The following is a 20215-nucleotide window of genomic DNA, read 5'->3' on the forward strand; positions in this document are numbered from 1 at the left end:
TCTGAAGTTGAACTAAATTTTCCACTTAATGGTGAAGATACTGATTTTCTGTAGGATGTATTTTTCATTTAAAGTGAAAATAAAGTTCATAGCCCTACTGTCCCTTCTTTCAGAAGATAACTTGTAGTAGTTCTGCCTTTCTTTGTGTGAAAATAATTCCGAACAGAAAATAGTAGTTGGCTGATTTTCCACAGTTCTATTCAGAACACTATAATTTTCTCCACCAACTAAATTGACTCATTCATTTCCACTAATACATACAAACTTACTTGTTCTGCTGCCAGTCTTATTCAGAGGACCAGCCCAGAACACAGTGGCTGAGGAAACAGAGCAGTAGATGTTCCGTGTGGAAAGCATGTAAGTGCAAGCCTTTCACACGCAGCCCCCTTGGACTTGGACATGAGGAACATTTTTCACAATGAGCACTATCAGCCATTAGAACAATTTCCACAGGGAACTGGGGGACTCTTCAACAGTAGGGCACTTCTAAGGTTCGACTGGTGCTGGGCCATCTTCTCTAGTGCGTGCTTTTGCCGAGAAAGACTGGCCCAGATGATCCTCATAGTCCCTTCCAAGCCAGTGTTCTGTGATTCTATGACATGGTACAGGAAGGCTGAGTACAGCAAGTGCAGCACTAGAGAGGTTTATAAAAAGGGACTGCAAGTTAGGGAGGACAGAATAGAGAGATCAGGTACATTTTTATGAAATAAAGCCATGGTGAGACTTTGATTTCTCTCAAGTGGTGTGACTGTAGCTGGGTAGCCTCAAGAGAGCAAGAGTTATATGAAAAACAGTTTTGATTTTTTGTTGAATGTACATTTAATAACAAAAATGAGACTGAGTTTGGGGAAAATGTATGCTTCAGTTGACAAAGATGGAATATGTTCACTATATGAGCATAAGCCACAATACTGGCAGTTTTCTAAGTCAAAGTAGTAGTAATACTGAAGAAGGAAGATGTATGAAAATTAGGAAACAGTATAATTAGTCCCTATTAAGTATTTAGTAATTATATAAGTATCAGTAATAGCATTATAGCTTGAGGAGTATTTTTTCTCTTCCAAAATACAGCAGCACACTAATGTTATGTGTTAAAAAGAAATCATTGGCATGTCTCAATGTTTCTCCTCTTTGGGACCTTCACTTCCTTGCTGACAAGAGCTCACTGGTCTGCACTCCAAGAATAGGATGAAACACTACATCTCCCTGTTTGTGATTACATCAAAAACTATTGAATGAAAGGAAGCATTAAATTTTTTCGGGCATTTCATCACACAGCAGAGCACATTCTCTCATGAAAGATTAAACTGCAGATGCTGCTGACATCTGTTATTGTTTGGGAGCGGTTCTTGTTTCTTTGTGTATTTGGAGGAGTGTTATCTGAGTTAGAATTACATGTCTGCTGCAGCAGCAAGAACTTTGCAGTATGCTCTGATAGGAAACAATATGTAACCACAACAAATGAAGTATTTCATTTTTATAGATGTCTGTACTCACTGGGGTGGTTTTGTGGTCTAAACATGGCTTAATTGTCACAGTATTGGATAATTTAGATCTGAACTTAGAGAACTGCTACGTGAAGTACTAAAATACCGTGCTGTTTAAAAAGTACTCCCAGCTAATTGTTCTGCTCAAGTATGTTAGAAAGGACAGCAAAATTAGAACAGTTTTGAAAGATGACCTACAAGCAGATATATATCTGATCCTTCCAAGTTCTTACAATTTAAGAAGGCAAAAATTTAGTCCTAACAGTAGCCAAATCAAAACCAAAAAACACCAATCCCCCCAAATAAGCACAAGTGGGTTAAACTAGAGAACACACCAAGTATACTTGGCACCTGCGGCAGAACAAAAACACAGAATGGAGCTTTGGGCACCTGGCATGAAGGCAGTCACCAGTGCCTGACCTGCAGTGCTACCTCTGCAGCAAAGCTAACTCCTGACTACAAGACTGAGGGAAGTGTAACACCAGCAGAAGACTGCTGTCCTGAGATACACACGCCTTTTCCATGCAGTATTTCCGTAGGCTTCATGGCATCCAGTTCATCTTCACAACTCGTCTTGGAAAATTCCACTGTGCCCTCGTACTTCACTTTCTCACCATTTGCCCTGCCTAGACAGCAGGGGATGGCATCTCCCACCATCAGAAGAGGCACGATGCCAGGTGGACCAGTTTGTACTCTGGGCTAAATCCAGAGCCCAGCCAGGAAAAATATGGCTGAAAGATATGAGCACATCCGTAATGCTGTTCCTGGGGTCCTGAGAGCCAGTTCCCTCTGAATAAGGTGGAACACGTGTGTCATGGCCCAAATGGGACAAATGGCAATCCTTACTCCAGTTTCTCTAAAACCTCTTAATAAGATGCTCTTGGCTCATCTTTTTTCATACATTTCCCCTCTAAGGCTCTATACCATGCAGAATATCTTCATCAATTCCACTGCTCTGATCAAGCTGCAATTAGGTGGAAGAAGCTTTTCAGGATGCCCTGACACCTGTGGTATTTATCCTCGGGCAGAGCATCTCTGGCCAGCATTTATCAGCTCCCTTTTCTGAGATGGGAGAACACGGACAAGACCCAGAGCATACTCCACTTATTGCTCCCTTTGGCTTCCTGCTTTTACATTTCTTGACCCACACTCCTTTTACCAACTGTTGCCTGGTTTTTCTCCACCCTCTTTCTCTGTAGTTTCTCATTCACAAGGAGGGTTCTATTGTTTTATTAGGAATAAATCAGTATCTGTTCCTAAGGAAAAGCCAACAGAAGCAGTGACTCAAAGGAGCTGCTTAGCAAATGCAAGAAGCAAGAAGCAAGCAAGCACTGAACACTTCTCACGCCACACAGTTTTACAGATCACATCCTCTAACTATTCTGGATAAGAGAGGTCACTTACACAGCAATTATGAAATAATCCTTCACATGGACACCATTCCATCCTTGCCAACCTTTTTCTGAATGCTCACCTGAGATGCGAGGTGTTGGATGCTTGTCACCAACAAACAGCAATAAATGGTGCTTAACAACAAAAACAGGAGGGGAAAAAACCAGACTGAACACATTCATTTGAAGTTCAAGAATGTCCTACCTTAGAGTTAATATAAAAACCCCTAAGTTAATATGCAAATGAAATAAATTCTGCATTTGAATATTAAATTAGCAGTTAGATAATCATGTAAGTAGAAGCAAAAGATCCATCTTCACAGAAAGCATGTCATAACAGCTGGCCAAATTTAGATAGAAATGGGACTTCTCCTTAGGTACTATCACATTTCATGTGACAAACTGAAGCTAATTTTGTTTTGTGTCGGTTTTGCATATGATCATTAGTCCTCAGGAAATGCGAAGAGGAAAAAAAAATTTGCTAATTTGCAAAAGAACCAGGAGACACCTAAGAACCACTACAAAGCACTACACACCCTCAAGGTCCCAGGCAATTCCACATCCCATGAAGCTGCTGTATACTTAAATAAATTGAAAAACTTACTTGTTTTGCAATTTTATATGCATATACACCACCAAATTAAGCCAAATGATCTAGCACATCATTTGACTCTGAAGTTCAGTTCACATAAACACATACCACTAAAACATACATTTTTCAGAGAGAATCCAGTTTGATCATGGGTTGCACTGCTGCAGTCTACACAGCTTTACAGTGCTTAGCCCACAGCTACCTAAGCAGAAGCCCAGTGCTGGGATCTGCAGTGTATGCACACAGTCCTAAATTTCAGTGAGACCCCCAATGCCAACTAAACAAGTTTTCACAAGGAGCAAATGTACAACTGAAGCATTAAAGGTTTAAACACTGCCCAACATAAAATAGTCCTCAACTAGGCCAATGAAAACACCTCCTTTCACAAGATGGGAGAACACCATGATCTTTCAAAAGGGCTTGGCATGATTTTAGCTACGTAATGCTTTCCCTCTCTCTCTCAGCACCTACCCCATTTTTCAATGACAAACCCTGATTAAAACCTCCATCTCCCACATTGATCTATGGATCAGTTAATAAAATACTTGAATACAGGCAGTTTGCATTAAAAACTTCATGACAGATTTTGGTGCAATTAAGTCATATTTTTGCCCTGTGCAAAGTCAGGCTAGGTTATCACATACATAGCAATCACAATTTACATATACACCTGTTACTGCTACCTGCTACAAGACAAAGAACTTCAAACTGCCTCATGTTATAGTAATCAAAACTAGCCTTAATTACTATTACAATGCACCTGTTGATGTACTGGAGCACATATACCTTAATTATGTCATTTCATGAGAGGGGAAAAGCAAATAGATGCTGGGCACAGACAAAGTAACAATCTTTCCTATCTTTCAACTTTCCATCTTTGTGCTAGAAATGCACTTTCCTTTGTTTTAATTTCTTGAGCCACACAGCAGCTGTGGATGTCTGTGGGTTTATAGACAAGTGTTAGCAGCAAGTGCAGTTGGTTAATGAGAACATACTTCCTGGAAGCAGCTTAACCTGAATGAAATAAAATATACAAAAAGTTCCTGATGTCCTCTGTTTAAATATTACAGTATTTTAACAAAAGGGTACAAGTTAACAAGAGGTAGAGGAGTAACAGAACTAATGTTTATCTTTACAATTCACCCAACAGATTAGATGTTCATTCATCTAGCTATGTGTTGGAGGAGGATTTTATATGTCTCTTGTTTTAATATCACAGGTAAGATATGTTGCTATTCAGCGTTAGTCTATCACAGAGATACCATATCTCTCTGAAGAAACACTCAGTGCAAGGTAGAACAGCACCTCTCTGCCCTTCCTAAGGGGACAATTTGGCTCAAAAATGCTCATCAGTCTTTCTCTGGTAGAGAACAGTTATGTCACAGAAAAGACTTATGCTTTCACAGAATCTGGACACACATTTGGCTCTAACATGAATCCCTAATCTTCTGAAAAGATTTTTAAAATGCACAAACCTCTTGCTCAGAACTACAGACAAATGATATCCAATGTAAGGAACTGGTTGTTTATTCTAAAGTCACAAAAATTGTCGCCATTAAGAAACCCCCACAAAACATAATAAATGCCCAAAACCAAAACAACAAGGTGTTTCCACACCATTACTGCACGGCAGAATACTAAGCAGTTAGCCTAACCCTTACTACATGTATATCACAGACTATGTAGCAGAACTCATTCTATGCAAAACCAGCAAGCCCCTTTTCCCTCTGGGCAGGGAAAAGGAGAAAAGAGTTTAATGGAAGAAAAAAAAACTTTGGTACTTGGTTTGAATATCAAATTGGCAAAAAAAGAAGCTAAATACAAAGTGAAAAATAAAACAAAAAACTCTCTTCTAAATCCACCCGATAATTACAGAGACAGAAACAAGCAACTTTTTTTCTCTATTTTTCTCTATCATCACATAGCTCTAAATGTCCAACTGCTAGGTGCTAACACCTCTCCCTGAAAACTTGAAGTCTTGAAGTAACTCATTATTATATGAACAAAGATGGTTGGGAAGTGGTAGTTTGGAGTAATCATTTTTCCAAGGAGTTAGCAGAGTGAGGTCTTAAAGAGCTCAGCGCTAAGAAAATACACTCATTTTTCTTGGCACCTGACCATTTCATTGCCAACAGTGCTTTCAGTGCCTCCTTTGAATCTGTCTCTTGCCATCTGACACCTCAGTGAATTGATTTGCTGTGCAAAATAATTATGGATAAACGAAAGAGATAAAACCCACATAGTTTTCTGCCTATGTAAAACAGCTTTACAATGGATTGGAAAAACATGTGAATTGTGACCCGTGAAGGGTCTCGGAATAAAAATGGATTTTTCAACAGTGCAAGTCACCAGATGGGCTCAGCTGTTTTGTGAAACCTTACTCTTAGCGGACGCTGTTCTGCTGAGATGCTGAAGAAACAGCAAGTGAGATGCCAAAGAGAAAAGCCAAGATGAGCACTAAAAGACTGTTGTTTACCACTGCTCATTCCCAACACCACAGGCAGGGTTACCCCAGTATCTTTCTTTTAGCTCCCTGCATTGCACACCCTCTAAAGTGCTGAATCCCAATTCTCCTGCTACACAAACTAAGTCTCCCTTTCATCTTGTATTTCCCATCTGTTTGTATTCACCTTATTTTCCAAATCAGAACACAGGGGTTTCAGCAAACAAATTTCGTTATGTTTCTACAAACAAAATGGGGTCCTAATTCATGAACACCAGGATAACACAAATAAATATAATCAGAGAAATGTGTGTAATCTTTTCCAGACAACAGCAGGAAAAGGAAAAAAAAAAGGAAACAAACTGATTTTGTCTTCTAGTTTTGCAACTCTAAGACAACACATTTCTCACTTCACTTACCTCCTCACAACTCCACTGCTACTTTCCCATTCCTCAGGAAGTACCTCACGTTGTAGAAACTGGTATGGTAGGAAAATACTTGCAGCACAGCCTGCAGCCACAGCAGCACAGCTCTCCTGGCAACAGCTGCAGGTCAGGTAGCCCCTACTCAGTGCCTGCTGTCCAGTCTCTGAGCCGTAACCCACCTGCACGGCTACAACTGTGTGCGTAGCTGAGGTGAACTGGATTGGGAAGCTGACCCAGGTTAACTAAAGTCCTTTCTGCTTTCCCTTTTCTGCAGGGTTATTTTTAACCCAGATCAATCTCAAATTCAGTTCACCTTGTTGTCTCAAATAGTTGCTCCAGCACACTTGAGGGCACAGAGGCAAGAAAACAAGTGGCAGGGGAGAGAAAAGCAGAAGAATAGCTAGAAGAAATGCCTGTGAAATAGCACCCTGCACCTGTAATGGAGACACAGCTTGAGAGCTTGACTCTTTACCAAGTTCAAGTACTAAATTTTTCAAAAGTTTATAAGGAAAATCCCCACTGACTTAAGGTTCCTAACACAGAAAACACTGCAAGCTTAAATGCTAGAAGCACTGATTAAAAAATTAGTCTACTCAGATCTGATCTAGCACTCACCTACATTATAGCAGAAGCAATTTATTTATTAAACCAACTGCTGTAGTTTAGACAAAAAAAAAAAAGCTTCTGGACAAACAAGTCCTTCATGATCTCTGGTAAAGATGCAGGCAAAGCACAAAATCTGACAGCCGTCCAAAAGCATTTCCACAGCTCTGTCCAAAGGAGAGACATGTCAGTTAGAGAAGAACTTCACTAACTGGAGGCCTCCTGGCAGCCTGGCATGGTGTAGGCACAGCCCTCTGCCCTGGTGGGGTGGCCCCTGCCACACTGTAACCTGCAGTGTTCCAGCCTTATGTCCCGCTCTGTCCACATTCTGCTCCCTGTACCAATGAGATGGGTAATTTTTACAGCATAGCCTTAATTAGGCTAAGCAACAAAGGGACTGTTGCTAAAAATAGAAGACATAGGAGTATTTTTCAAGATATTGGTTTTGATTCTGTCATTTGTACATATGTGGATATATGGGTAAATGAACAAACACTAAAGACACCCAGCAACGAGGGAATGTCAAGTAATTTCAAATATTCTGTCTTTAAAGCAGTCTGAGCCTGTAATAAAGGCCTAACCACAACACCTAAACACAAACTAATTCATCACTTGAAGGTTCTTCTGACCTTTTGTTATGCTACCACGTAGCTATAACTTATTGAGCGACAACCTCTCTCTTTGCTAGTCCAAGATGTAGGTAAGTATTTTGTTTTGAATCAAAGCAGAATTTTCAGATGGTGCATATTGGTAGTCTTACATTGGTGACTACAACAAAGGAGTTTTCAGATATTTCTTCAGCAAGTAGTTCCAATTATTTCTGACATTCATATGACAAACTTCCTTATTGCTGAAATCTACCTGACCAATAAGAAGACAATACAAGCCCAGACATATTGGGAAAGAAGCTTTAAATACATTTTGTAGAGATATTATCCATGCAGACCATTCCAGCATCAGCAGAATATATACTGTTAATTTCCCTTTATACAATACATACTACAGCTGATGTTCTAAAATGCAAAAACAAGGTTCCAACAGCTATCATTTTCAAAACCAGAAAGCATAAGCACAATGAGCAAAATAAAAAGACAGTATCTGTTGAACAAAACTCTGATCAAAACCACTGAAACAAGGGTCTCTGGAAAAGTGACAGAGAATCAGCAACCGTGGGACAGCAATGGATATGGACCTTTTCACCTCTGCTTCTTGATTTTAATCTAATCAAGGTCAGCAGTGACAGAGCCTTGCCTCATCCAGTCTTTACAAGAAACAAATTTGTGACATCTTTTGGTCCTTAATGAGTAAACAGCAGAATGACCCTGCACTGAATGCACATGAAAAATAAGAAAAAAGAACTCAGTTCTTAAGAAATGTACCCTGAGGAGGTTAAAATCTACTGGGAAAAGAAAAAGAAGGCGGCTGCATCTTCCTGTCAAACACACTTCAAAGGAGCACTACTTACAGAATGATTGTAAGAGTTAAAGAGTTGACTATAATAGGAACTCTGTCATACTGAAGATACTGTAGTGGGAACACTTTGAGGAGGAGGAGGAGTGAATGAACATAAAACTCACATGCGGAATACACATCACACACACTGTACTGGGCTATTTAAAGACCACAGAAGTCAAAGTTAGTAAAATCATGTTGGATTAATAAATTCCTCATGCACTGGAAGCTGGAGATCTGGCTACCAGGTAAGAAGATATGTACACAGTTTTATGCTTTGAAAATTGTGTAGTTTACTTCTAAAGTACATTTTAAGAGCAATTTGCTACCACATATTGCTACAGAAAGAACAGCAAGGGCCATCTGAATCCCAGCAAACAGAACTCAGAAGCCAAGGCTGTATGTTTTCAAGATCTATTGGAATAAGAGAAAGCATACAAATCTTCAAGTCACCAAAGAGTGTATTCTAATCACTGGACCTCTAATCCAGTTTGGTGATTACATAGAAACAGAAAATATCATGGCTAAATATTCCTGAATTGAGAGGGGAGGAAGGTGGGAGTACAGTGGGGAACTGGGAAGGGGGGAGCAGGGAACAACAGCAACAAAAAACACAAACAAAAATCACAAACAAAACACCAAGGAAGATTATTATTACTTTATAGCCAAACTTCTTGCTATCATGTATGACATTATCTTGCACATCTAAAGGGGCAAATAACTCAGGGTCATACATCATCATTACTTCTAAAAATCTGTAATATTGACTTATCTGAAGAAAAACACACACAAAACTTTCTACAAACTATACGGTTTGTTGGGCTGACATTCATCCTACTTCAGAAAGTAGTTCTAGCAAAGCTACAACATTTCTGTTTCATGTAAAATCAATAATGATCTTAAAAGTAACAGATTCACTTACTGAATTAAAAAGTTACTATGTGACCATTTTTAAACCTAAGACATGGGTTGTAGTTATGTTTCATGCTACTTGAACAAATAATTCCAAGATAATGAATGATAATTAAGCTAACATTTTCCTGTATTAATTGCAACAAGCTAAGGTAGACTCCCTGTGGCCTTTTTAAAAAAATGTAATTTGCTACACGTTGATATTTTTAACTTCTAGGTTGCAAAAGAAGTTCTCAACTACTGTAAACTGAGCAGCTGAAAAAAACCCAACAAACAATGAAGTGAATAATTAAATGAATATTAAGATGAGGGATCAAACTTAGAACGGCTTTTATGGTAACCAATAATTCTGTCTTCAGATTTCAAAAGATAGATACTTGTACTACTCTTCTAAAATGCTCTGAGAATTTGTAGGGTGCTGTGCCCCATGGAAAACCATGAAGCTGTTTAAAATGGGTACAGATGCCTAAGCTTCTCTTTACTAAGGGATAACTTTTAATTTTGATCCTCCAAATCAAAATCCAATGCATATGAGGAGAACCTGGAGTAGAAGAGCATAGAAAGAAAGCCATAGCAGATTACACTGAAGCTTTCCAGCCTCTTGCCCTCCCTGCTACACAAGCCCAATTCACTCTTTTGGTGGCTAAGCTTGAGAAACTTCATCAGCAGTCAGATTTCATTCACCTACAACTTCTGCCTAGAAATACTCCAAAACTTTTGCTCCAGTCTGCTACTGGTGTTCACATACAAATGGTTTTATTCCACTTCATAGCCTGAGTGAAGTAACAAGTATTAAAGGTATTTGATTAGTACAGGAAAAGATAAAAAACAAGAAGAATATAAGGGCCGTGTTGAGGTGAACAGCATTGACTGTGCTGACCGCAGACAGTGAAAGAGGTCTCAAATTACACTTGATGAACTAGTAAGTATAGTTATCAGTGGAAGCTGTGTTACCCTTCATTGTTCTTTCTGGGACCTTAGCATGTCCTTGATCCACCCAATACCGTAACCTCTGTGTGTGGATCAAGGGCATAACATCACCTTTACAATTCAAATCTGGATATTTTCCCATTCCCACTTAAAACAACTTCATTTTCAGTGTCCTGAAGTCTGGAATACGTGCTACTAAGGACACTTAACACGCAAAACTGAACAACCGGCTCAACAAGGCAAATATACATCAGAAATATTAAAGCTCCACCACATTTCATATTTCTTCAGTTTTTAATTGCCATGTATCATTTGAATAAATTACAATCAACACTTACTGATGGTAAGCCAAACGTTGTATCTAATAATTTATTGTGTGTATAGTCTTCACATATTATTGATCTTCCATAGTAAGTGAATCCTGGTCTTTCCCAGCAGTATGTCACTGATGACCAATTTTTTTCTCCTCTTTACAGAAGTTGTATCATTATAGAGCTTTTTGCTGCTAAATATACTGAATAATTGAACATCTGAGATTGATGTCTGTAGCAGCAATTCATTTTTAAGCTCTGTTATAACAAAGGGAGAGAGAGAGGAATTCAAAAAGAAACTCCTTCTGCAACTTAAAAGCCACTTATTAGGTAATAAGAGCAAAGAATTAAAATGGAAGTAAACACTGCATGTTGTGTTATTTAACTGCAAGACTCATAGCAGTATAGTTATTGTGAAGTACTTCAAACAATCCATCCTCTCTCTTCACACATATCTTTAGAGGTAGGCTAAAATACTTCCCCTCAAAAATTAATGCACTCAGCTAAATATATAAAAAAACCCCAAACCCCTAAATAATAATGGTCAAATACTCATAACATAGTTGGATTGTGAACTCTATAACAGTGAGGTAAGACAAGAATGGAAAGACAAAACCACATATCAGAACTGGGTCGGTCAAGCAGAGCCCCTGGCCCCACAGCTGGAGGCACCCATGCAGATCCCTGGGAAGCCAGAGGAATGCTGTGGGCAGGCACTGATCTATGCAAATTGGGTTACCCGCTTCTACCCCAGACCTCAACAGTAAACACAAAAAGAGTAAACGAATTAAAAAAAAAAAAACTTGGACGTTTAAAGTTCTTTTCCATTTTAATGCCCAAGGAATTCCCAGTAACAAGGGGTATTGTCAGAACACTGAGCTTGCACAACTGCCTGCTCTCCATCTCTTTTCTCTTATCCATCACAAACATACCCAAAGTTTAGAGGTAAAACGAGGAAATTATCTTACTAAAAACAGAGTCTAGGTATTTTTTTCCAACAACCGAATCGACTTTATATAATTTAAAGTAGTGCTGAAATACTTCGACGGGGAAAAAACCCAAACACCAAACAAAACAAACAGAAACACCAGTATAAAGCTCCCTGCCATGGCGAGTTCAGACCAATGCTTTTGTCTTCCATTTTACCCAGGGCTCAGGAGAGCAGCGTCGTAGCGAGCGCTCTCGCAGCGCGCTCCCGAGCCATGTAAACACGCCCGGGGCCGGGGCCGCGCCGCGGGGTCACCGGGGCTGCACGGTCCGGGCGGGCACACGAGTTTCTGACCTACATTCCCCGCAGCGAGATGAGAACCCTCCCGCCGCAGACGGAGCGCGGCGGGCGAGAGGCCTCCCCCGCCGGCAGGGTGTGTTCGGGGGAGGGGAAAGCGAGCGGGCCGGGGCGAGGATGGAGGCTGGAGGCAGGCGGAGGCGCCGGCACCTGCCCGCCGACACCGCGGCTCCTCCTCCACCGGGCGCGGACAGGGACACCTGCTGCGGGACAGCCGCGCGGCCAGGGCGGCCTCTGCCCGGCGGCCTCGGCCGGGCCCGCCCCGCCGGTTTCGCGAGCCCCCGCGGCAGGGCCGGGGCCGGGCGGGCTCCCCGCGCAGGCCGCGCCGGGCCGGGGCCGGGCCTGGCGTGAGGGGGCTCGGCCGAGGCCGCGGGGCCTGCGGCAGCGCGGGGCGGGCGCGCTGGTCCCGGCCCCGGGCCCTCCTCTGGGAGCGGCGCCGGGAGGAGGAGGCGGGCGGAGGCGGCGGCCGCGGCCGGTCCCGCTCACTCACCGCTCTCGATCTCGTTGCCCTTCTTGGCGGTGGCGGCGTTCCCCATGGCCGGGCCGGGGCGGGGGCGATGGCGGGCGGAGGCCGGGCCGGGCTCGGCTGGCGGGGCGGCGCGGCCCGCAGGCGCGGCGGCGGCGGCGGCGGCGGCGGAGCTGCCCTGGCCCCGCGCTGGGTCTCTGTGTCTCCGGCCGCCGCGGAGGAGGAGGCGAGCGCTCTGCCCCCTCCCCCGCCCCGCACTCGGCGGAAATGACGGCCGGGGCGGTGCCTCCTCCCGCTGCGCCGCCCGCGGGGGCGCCGCCGACCACGGCCTGGCCGCTGCCGCTGCCTCGGGCGGGGGCGGCCTGGCCGGCCGGGCCGGGGCCGCAGGAGCTCCGGGCGGCGCCCCCGCCCGGCGGCGGCTCCTCGCGGGGGCAGGGCCGGCGGGGCCCCGCGGCCTCCCCGGCCGCCTCCGCACCCCGGGCCTGGCGGGCGGCGGTCCCGGAGCGCCCCCGCTGCCGCAGGGCAGGCCCGGCCCGCCCGCGGGGCCGCGGCGGGGGCGAGCCCGCCGTACCCAAGGTGACCCCGCGAGGCCGCGGCCCTGCGGCGCCGCCCGCCCCGAGCATCCCCGGGGACACCCACCGGGGCCCGCACCCCGCGGGCGGGCGGGAGGGAACTCGCACTTGCCGCCTGTTCACTGACTGTTTTTACGTGGCTCACCAGACTGTAGAAAAAAACGGTAGAAAGTAAGCGGGCTACTAGGAAAAAAAATCTTTTTTCCTCCCCCCCTTTAGCTGCCACCCATCATAAATAGCTACAGCTACGCATTTTCAAGCGGTATTGTGACTTTCAAGTTGATGATAGCTCTCTTTATATATTTACCATACGAAACACTTTGAATGTTTTAGCTCTGGAAGGAAATGCTTATCAAAAAAAAGGCTCTATTTTATGTGCCTTAAAGTGAAGGGAGTGGAGACCAGAAGTGCTAATCTTATGGATCACAAATTATGTATTCTGCCAGGACAATGTATGTCATACCCACGATTCTGGCAACCTTCTTTCCCCAAGGCTGCAGGAATTGCTGTGGCAGCAGCCGTCCCGGCTACCATCCTTCACAGAGGGGCTATCAGGATCCTCTCCCAACACCGTGGGCTGCTTGCCTGTGAAGCACGTGCTGTCGCAGCCCAATACTGAATTACCTTATTCTCTAAGGCAAGATTTTATACACATAGACTAATGCACACTAAAGCAGATACTTCTAGGAACTTTCCTGAGACTGTGCAGTGGAGTACATTGCATGTGAACACTGGGTAGATTTAGCCAGCGTGTGGCTCTACCTTGACAGTTGTACAAACTGCCTGGATAACAGCTGCAAAGTTACGGGAATACTTACCAGGATTATCGTGATGTTTTGTAGGCTGAGGTTTGATCAGTGAACTTTTCAGTCAAGGGACTTTCTCTTGATTTTCTTCACCTTTACTTTTGCATTATCCTGATCTGTGTGATGCTACTTGCTTCAGGGGAGTACCTGTGCTTCTATGATTAAAGAAGCAGTCTCTGAGGAAGCCAGGTCTTTATTGCTTTGGAGACCAGAACAAGATGTAGACATAGTGAGGAAATAACCTACAAACCATTGGAGGTGGTGAAGCTGCACTCATTTTGCCAAAGCTGGAATATGTGTGTTCTTTAGGCACTTACCCAGAGGTTCAGTGATTAACTGGTAATTCACTGCCAAGGAAAGACATGTAGTTTGCAATGGCCAGATCTGTACCAGGAGGAGAAGTTTAGCATGGGAAAAGGATAGGGTAGTTTTGTCACTCATCTTGATCACTCATACAATGACAAAAAATAGAAATCTGAGGTTCTGTACTGTTTAAATAAATTTCTCAAGATGCTATCTCAGGTAGGTGAAGATCTTATCCCAGTTTTCAACATTTTCCCCGCTCCAGCCATCATCATTTTCTTTTTGGCCAGATTGAGTCTGAGTCAGCTGATTTTCATCCAGGTGCTGACAGGCATTTTGATATCCTTGAGAAGACAGCAGCAGCATCACTAACAAATGAGATGTGCTGCAGCCTCTTTAGCATATTCTTGTCTTTACAGCTCATCCCTTCGCTAGCAAATTACACTGCATAGGCTCACATGTGGGGATCCACCAAGGTCCAACAGTCATTACTGCCCTTGGGGATTTAGTGGGCAAGGATCGGCTGGTCACTGCCTGTACTCCAGCAGAATGGTACATACACACATCCAGCACCACATGTGTGTGTGCACACCAACACAATGCCACTGGTTCTTAAGTGAGCACATGGAGCACTGATGGATTTGCATAAAGGCTTGTACCCAAGCACTCTCCTAATCAGAAAAGTAACAAATATAAGTCAGCTGTGCTGTGAAACAAAAAATGAACCACTTCCACGGTCCTGGTATTACACGTCTAGGCAGAGATAACAGAAACAAGGAATTAGGGCTGGACCTTTGGATTCTCATTCACACCACTTACACAAATTATGCTATATTAACAAATTAATACTCATTGCAGAACATGCTAATGTAGTATAGATTATGGATGTTATGCATATATAATTACTTAGCATTCAGACTGTCAACTAATTCTAGCCCTAATCGTCAGTTGCCTTACTTTTCTTATATAAAAACCTTTTATGCTGAAATGTCTCGCATCACTGCTCATACAAAAGTAGTTTGTCTTCTTTCTTTCAACACAATTGGTTAAAAAATCAAATCATGCAAATACAGAAAATGTTCTTTTTGGGTACGTTAAAATATTTCACTGAGTGCAATCTAAAAAAATTCTAATTCCATTTGTTTTGCTGATCTGTATGAGATTTTTAAAAATATACTCAGCTCAGCAGTTTTACAACTCTGTGCATTAAATGTTGTAGTTTCAGGGACTCTCAGCAGGTTTTCATCCATTTTTCTACATATTTGTTTGGAATCAACAATATCAATTAGGAATATCCTAGTAAGACTAGTCTTTTTCTCTGATAAAGCTGAAAGCTCTGTAGCAGATGTATAGTTCCCTCATGAAACTCACATATTTTACTCTACATAGACTTAGAACTAAAAATGAGAGGATCATTTCAGGACAGAAAAGATACATTTCTGCTAGATCAAAGACTCTCACGTGCTTTTGATAGAAATCACCTGTTCCTATGGTAATGACTTCTGGAACCACATATCATTTCGCTCCATAATAATTCTGATTTCTAGATGAGATAGAAGCATTTCTGTAGCAACTACAGCAGTTGTTTTCAATACTCATTTGAAACAAGTCACTAAATTTAAATCATTACGCATCTTCATTTTCTTCTCTGGCATTTAAGGTGTGCCTGCATTGCCAGGGATTGGCATCTACAGATTGATGGGTTTGCCCATCTGTACTAATAATTCTCACCCTGAGGGCGTAGGCTCTGCTCAGGTTATGAATATGTACCTGCCTTAGTTGTACTTCTCTTTTTATGGCCAGCCCGCCTTACCATTGCAGCAGTGCCTGTAAACTGCAGGGTTTGAATACCAAATCAGACTGCTCTTCCCCAAACCCCACATTCCTGCATTTTTGAATACCCCTGGCAGCCTCCTTCTCTGCTCCTAAACAGACTGATATATTTGGCATTTAACTCTTTGTTTTCCTTTCGGGTTGTTTCAGGCTACTGGCACATTTCCCGCTCTCAGCTAACCCCTGCTCTGCCAGCGTGGGATGTTTTTCTAGCAGATTGCTAACGTGCCAAGAAGCATATGTATCTCTTTGTGAATATGGAAGATATTTTCGAAATTTTACAGTTTCTGACCCAGAAACAGGAATATTCATCACTGCAGCATAATTTCAGACCTGCCAAGAATATATCAATTATGGCATGTAGGCGTGCTAAGGGAAAGGATGAAAGCAAGAGTACAGCAATTTCCCCTGCTCCCTGCACTAGCTCTACAGACAGCAATAAACTGCATCCCTGTGCAAGTAAGGCCAAATCCATTAATGCCAAATTCATCCCTGTTAGGACCCACCTGCTCAGAGAGGAGTAAAAGGTCTTAAATCGTTTTTCGACAAGATCTGAGATTGTCAGCCCCTGAATCCACGATGAAATTAAAGCAACTCGGCCAAGAACTTGCTCTGCCAGATCTCCTGAAAAATGTTCTTCAATGCCCTTCAACTGTGAATCCAAATGGAATCTGGAGCCTCAGGAAAGTGTTCCAAACACCATAATGTTGAGGGACATTTTGATTCAAAGGAGGGAGTCTTAATTAAGGGCAACTTGGACTTCCTTCAACATGACTAGGTACACTTAGAGTAAAAAGCTCCAAAGACAGTTTACACCAGCAGCCAACACTTCACCACTGCCACCCTTCCTTCTTGGCACTGGATCTTTTCCAAGTGTTTCCCAAAATAGCCGATGGTCAAAAAACCCCCATGTAAATATAAAAGTAAGAGGTTTATATATTTCCCTATTGATTTTTAACTACAGTTCACCACAAACCTCTCAAGAGCCCTAAAGTTGCAAGGTGGGTTTTTTTCCTGATGTTTTAAACTTATTTAAAGAAACAGGTACTATGCTTTTGCTGTCAGTATTGTCCCTTGACAAGAGAGCATTTTATCAGAGTTTCTATGGATAGTGGCTACATATTCATTCATAGGAGGTGGCAGGTGCTGCCTTATGATCAACGTCCTGCTGAGTACATGTGTTTTTTTCAGAGATAAACTATAATAATAATGGCCAGTCTTCGCGAGCGAAGATCTGGGGAAGGTCTTTACACCTTCCAGCCTGCGCATTGGATTTTTTAGGTGAGACACAGTGTGCGCGGAACTGAGCCCACCCTTTAATCCTAAGGTTCATCTGCTGGGGCCAAGCGAGCTTGGACGGTGGCAGTGAGGTCCTCAGGACGTAGGTGGGTTGCCTTTAAGGGCTAACGAGCCCCACCTGCCCAGGAGTGGCCCTGACCGGGAATCGAACCCGGGTCTCCACGGTGATAGCGTGGCGCCTTTACCACTGGACCACCAGGGGCTCCAGAGATAAACTACAGAATTCCTTAATGGGCAAGTCCAGCTGCTCAGTTCTTGGCCTTTATCTCCAATGATCATTTGGCAGAGTGGGTGTCGTCTCTTGCTATCAGCCAAGCAGCACTTTGTTCAGTTGCTTATAATTGTTCTGCAGATTATTCCATATTTGTAGAAGATACTGCCTGCAAAATTGTGATTCAGAAGAAATTACTAATTACTGTTAAAAAAAATTCATACTGACTTGCCTCTGTAACTGGCTTTGTGATCTTTTTGTGGGTATCTGGCTGGCATCAGGCTCATTTAAAATTTTTCCTTATTTGCATTAAGAGAAGTCAATGATCTTAAAGGCCTTTTTCTGACCTAAATAATGCTATGATTCTGTAACATTCTGTATTTTTAGTAGTTTAGCAATATATTTGTATTGCTGCACGTGAACTATAGCAGGAATGAAACATAAATTAAAATTGATTATATAGTTGTCTGACATTAGATTCTAGTTTAGTCACACAGATTTGAATAGAAATTTGACTTCTTGTCTAGGCAAAGTTATTTTAAAATGCGTAGCTCTTAAAAAACCTATGTAGTAAACCAGTTTCAGGGTAGTTGACTTAATTATCTGCATGTTTACCATAACTGAGAGGTGATCAATATTATACTGATGACTGTTTTTTCTTACTATATATTGAGACTCTGAATCACTTACCTTCTACAGAATAAAGAAGATTAAAAACAAAAGTAGTGTTTTTTAATTTATCTTCTTATGTCTTTTTTATAGAGGTCTCCAAGTTAATTACAGCTGTTAATTTAAAGTAGACTAAGCTATATAAAAGGCCTCAGTATCTATTTTTCTTCAGAATTAAAAGTGACCTTAATTCAATGTAGCCTACCTCACTTTGGAAGTGAAATCAGCTATAGGTTACCTGAAGGTCATTTTAATTCTAACCAGGAGAGTTCACACAAAGAGTTCACCGGGTTTTGTACATACTCCGCACCCAGTAAGTGAGTAATGATGAGGAACTAGTGGTCACATACCTAAATCTAAGCTTTATTGTATTCTGCTCAAATGCATGTCCTGTAAATTGTATGCCACTGTCACATATCACTGTGCTGGGTAAAGAAGTCTGGCTAAAAAGGTTCTTAATGCGTAATCAGCTCTTCTGCTGTAGTATCTTTAGTAGGGCCATCTAAAAATAGGAAAACAATTTCAGATGATTTTCCTGGTTATTATTTATTTCTAGAAGCATATTTTTAAAACAAAAAAAAAAGTAACTTTTGTAAACCTGTAATTTTACCCACTTGTCTCTCTACAGGCTGTTGATTTTCTCTTAGCACAGTTCTAGAAACTGGGACTTGTGCACATATGCCTAACTGAAGGTAATATGTCCCATTTGCTCTCATCTTTTGCTGCAAATGTCTTCTATTCCAAAGCAAATGGTCATCCAAGGCAGCAACGTGCAGTTTGTTCACGGTTCAGACCTCTGGCACTTACAATCAAATTAATACTAGCTTTTGCTTTTTAGCATCTTTCATCTACTTTATTTGTGTTGTTATTCCTTGCTTATGATTTCAAGATCTGTGTGCTTTTCTGCCCCTAATATCGCTGTCCTATGGTGTTTTGAGCTCTTGGCAATATCTAAGGTTTCAGAGCACTGTCCAGTCCAACACTTATTCCAATACGAGTATCTTGGCAGATTCTAATTTGCCTCATCTGGAGTCTGCTTCTCCCAGGAGTCTACTTCTGTATTGTTTGCTCTACTTTCTGTTGAAAACCAGTGGCTTTTTAAAGTTGGAAGGGGTTTTTAAAGTTTTTTTTAAATCTACAAATCTTCACTAGGTTTTACCCTAAGGCAGGCTAATGTCATGCTTCATCCTACACCTCTAGGATAAAATTGTCACCCCAAACTCATAATGTACAAGATACTTTTAAACCTTCAGGATCAAAGCATATAACATTTATATGCTTCATTTTTATTTAGACTGCAATACCCCTCATTTTTTGGTAACAGCCTTATGAATATCCTCCTCCTCCTGGATTTTTGAGAATTGTTAAATATGCCAAATGCATCAGCACTTGTAATTTTCCAAAGGAAAACCTCCTTCTGATGGACTTGCTTTTAATAAATACTTACTGCTTCCAGATGTACACTGAAGTTCTTTCCAGTAGTTTCTGATATTTCCAGAGTTCAAGCCTTTCAATGCTTCAATTTCTTCTCGGTGTCCTTTTTTTTATTTCTTTTTACTGCTGGTGCCATGAAGGAGGAGTTGTTCCAGGCTCAGAGGGTTTTGGTAGATGTTCTTTAATCATATGTCTGCAGTGCCTTTTCCTCACAATTTTAAACCAGAAAACTAAATCTCAAAAAGAACATTTAGACCAGTAACCTTTCATTAGGAGAAATAATAAGAAAAAAATTATAGTGTTCATAGGTGTGAATCTATTGAAAAAAATCCATGCAAGAAACAAACAGTAAAAGGCACTTTGCATATGAATAAAAGCAGCCAATAAACCAGTTTATAAAGTTTATTTACTATTTTTAGATTGCTTTTGGTTTGTGTTTGACTGACAAGGCTAGAAGAAATATCTATAGTGCTAGCCAAGTAGAACATATTAATCCTCATTAGCACAAAGGAGTGGTTATTATTTCAAGTAGTTGTAATGCAAATATCAACGTAAAAGCTTTTTCCTCTCAACTCCACAGTCTGAGAAGCCACTGGCAGACTGTGCTTTGATATGAGTAGATATTCTGTATATTTGATAGATGCATGACTGATTCACCAAGAAAGGGAAGTTGAATGTTTTCAAGCACTTTTTAAATCTCATGAAACAGAGAACTTTGACTTCTATTTGCATTTAGTCCAAGCCAGATTTTCTTTTAGCACAGTTTCACATCTGAAATGCTGAGGTTCTTT

At 41.9% G+C, this 20215-nt stretch overlaps 1 protein-coding gene across 2 annotated transcripts in view; it reads right to left on the bottom strand.

Annotated features, from left to right (window-relative positions):
- Positions 1 to 19529, bottom strand: part of PRKACB (protein kinase cAMP-activated catalytic subunit beta) — a 71444-nt gene extending 51915 nt beyond the window's left edge. The window contains exon 1 of one of the 2 annotated variants that reach the window (XM_050307421.1): positions 19438 to 19529. In XM_050307421.1, the coding sequence (XP_050163378.1) occupies position 19438 (1 nt within the window). In that variant the 5' untranslated portion in view covers positions 19439 to 19529. Of the gene's footprint in view, positions 1 to 12321; positions 12552 to 19437 lie in introns of those variants that run through there. The other variant, XM_050307418.1, reaches the window with a different exon arrangement.
- Positions 19530 to 20215: the final 686 nt, after the last annotated feature.

This window comes from Myiozetetes cayanensis, unplaced genomic scaffold (genome assembly GCF_022539395.1).
Source record: "Myiozetetes cayanensis isolate MyiCay16 unplaced genomic scaffold, myiCay2020 scf12, whole genome shotgun sequence".
Taxonomy (NCBI): domain Eukaryota; kingdom Metazoa; phylum Chordata; class Aves; order Passeriformes; family Tyrannidae; genus Myiozetetes; species Myiozetetes cayanensis.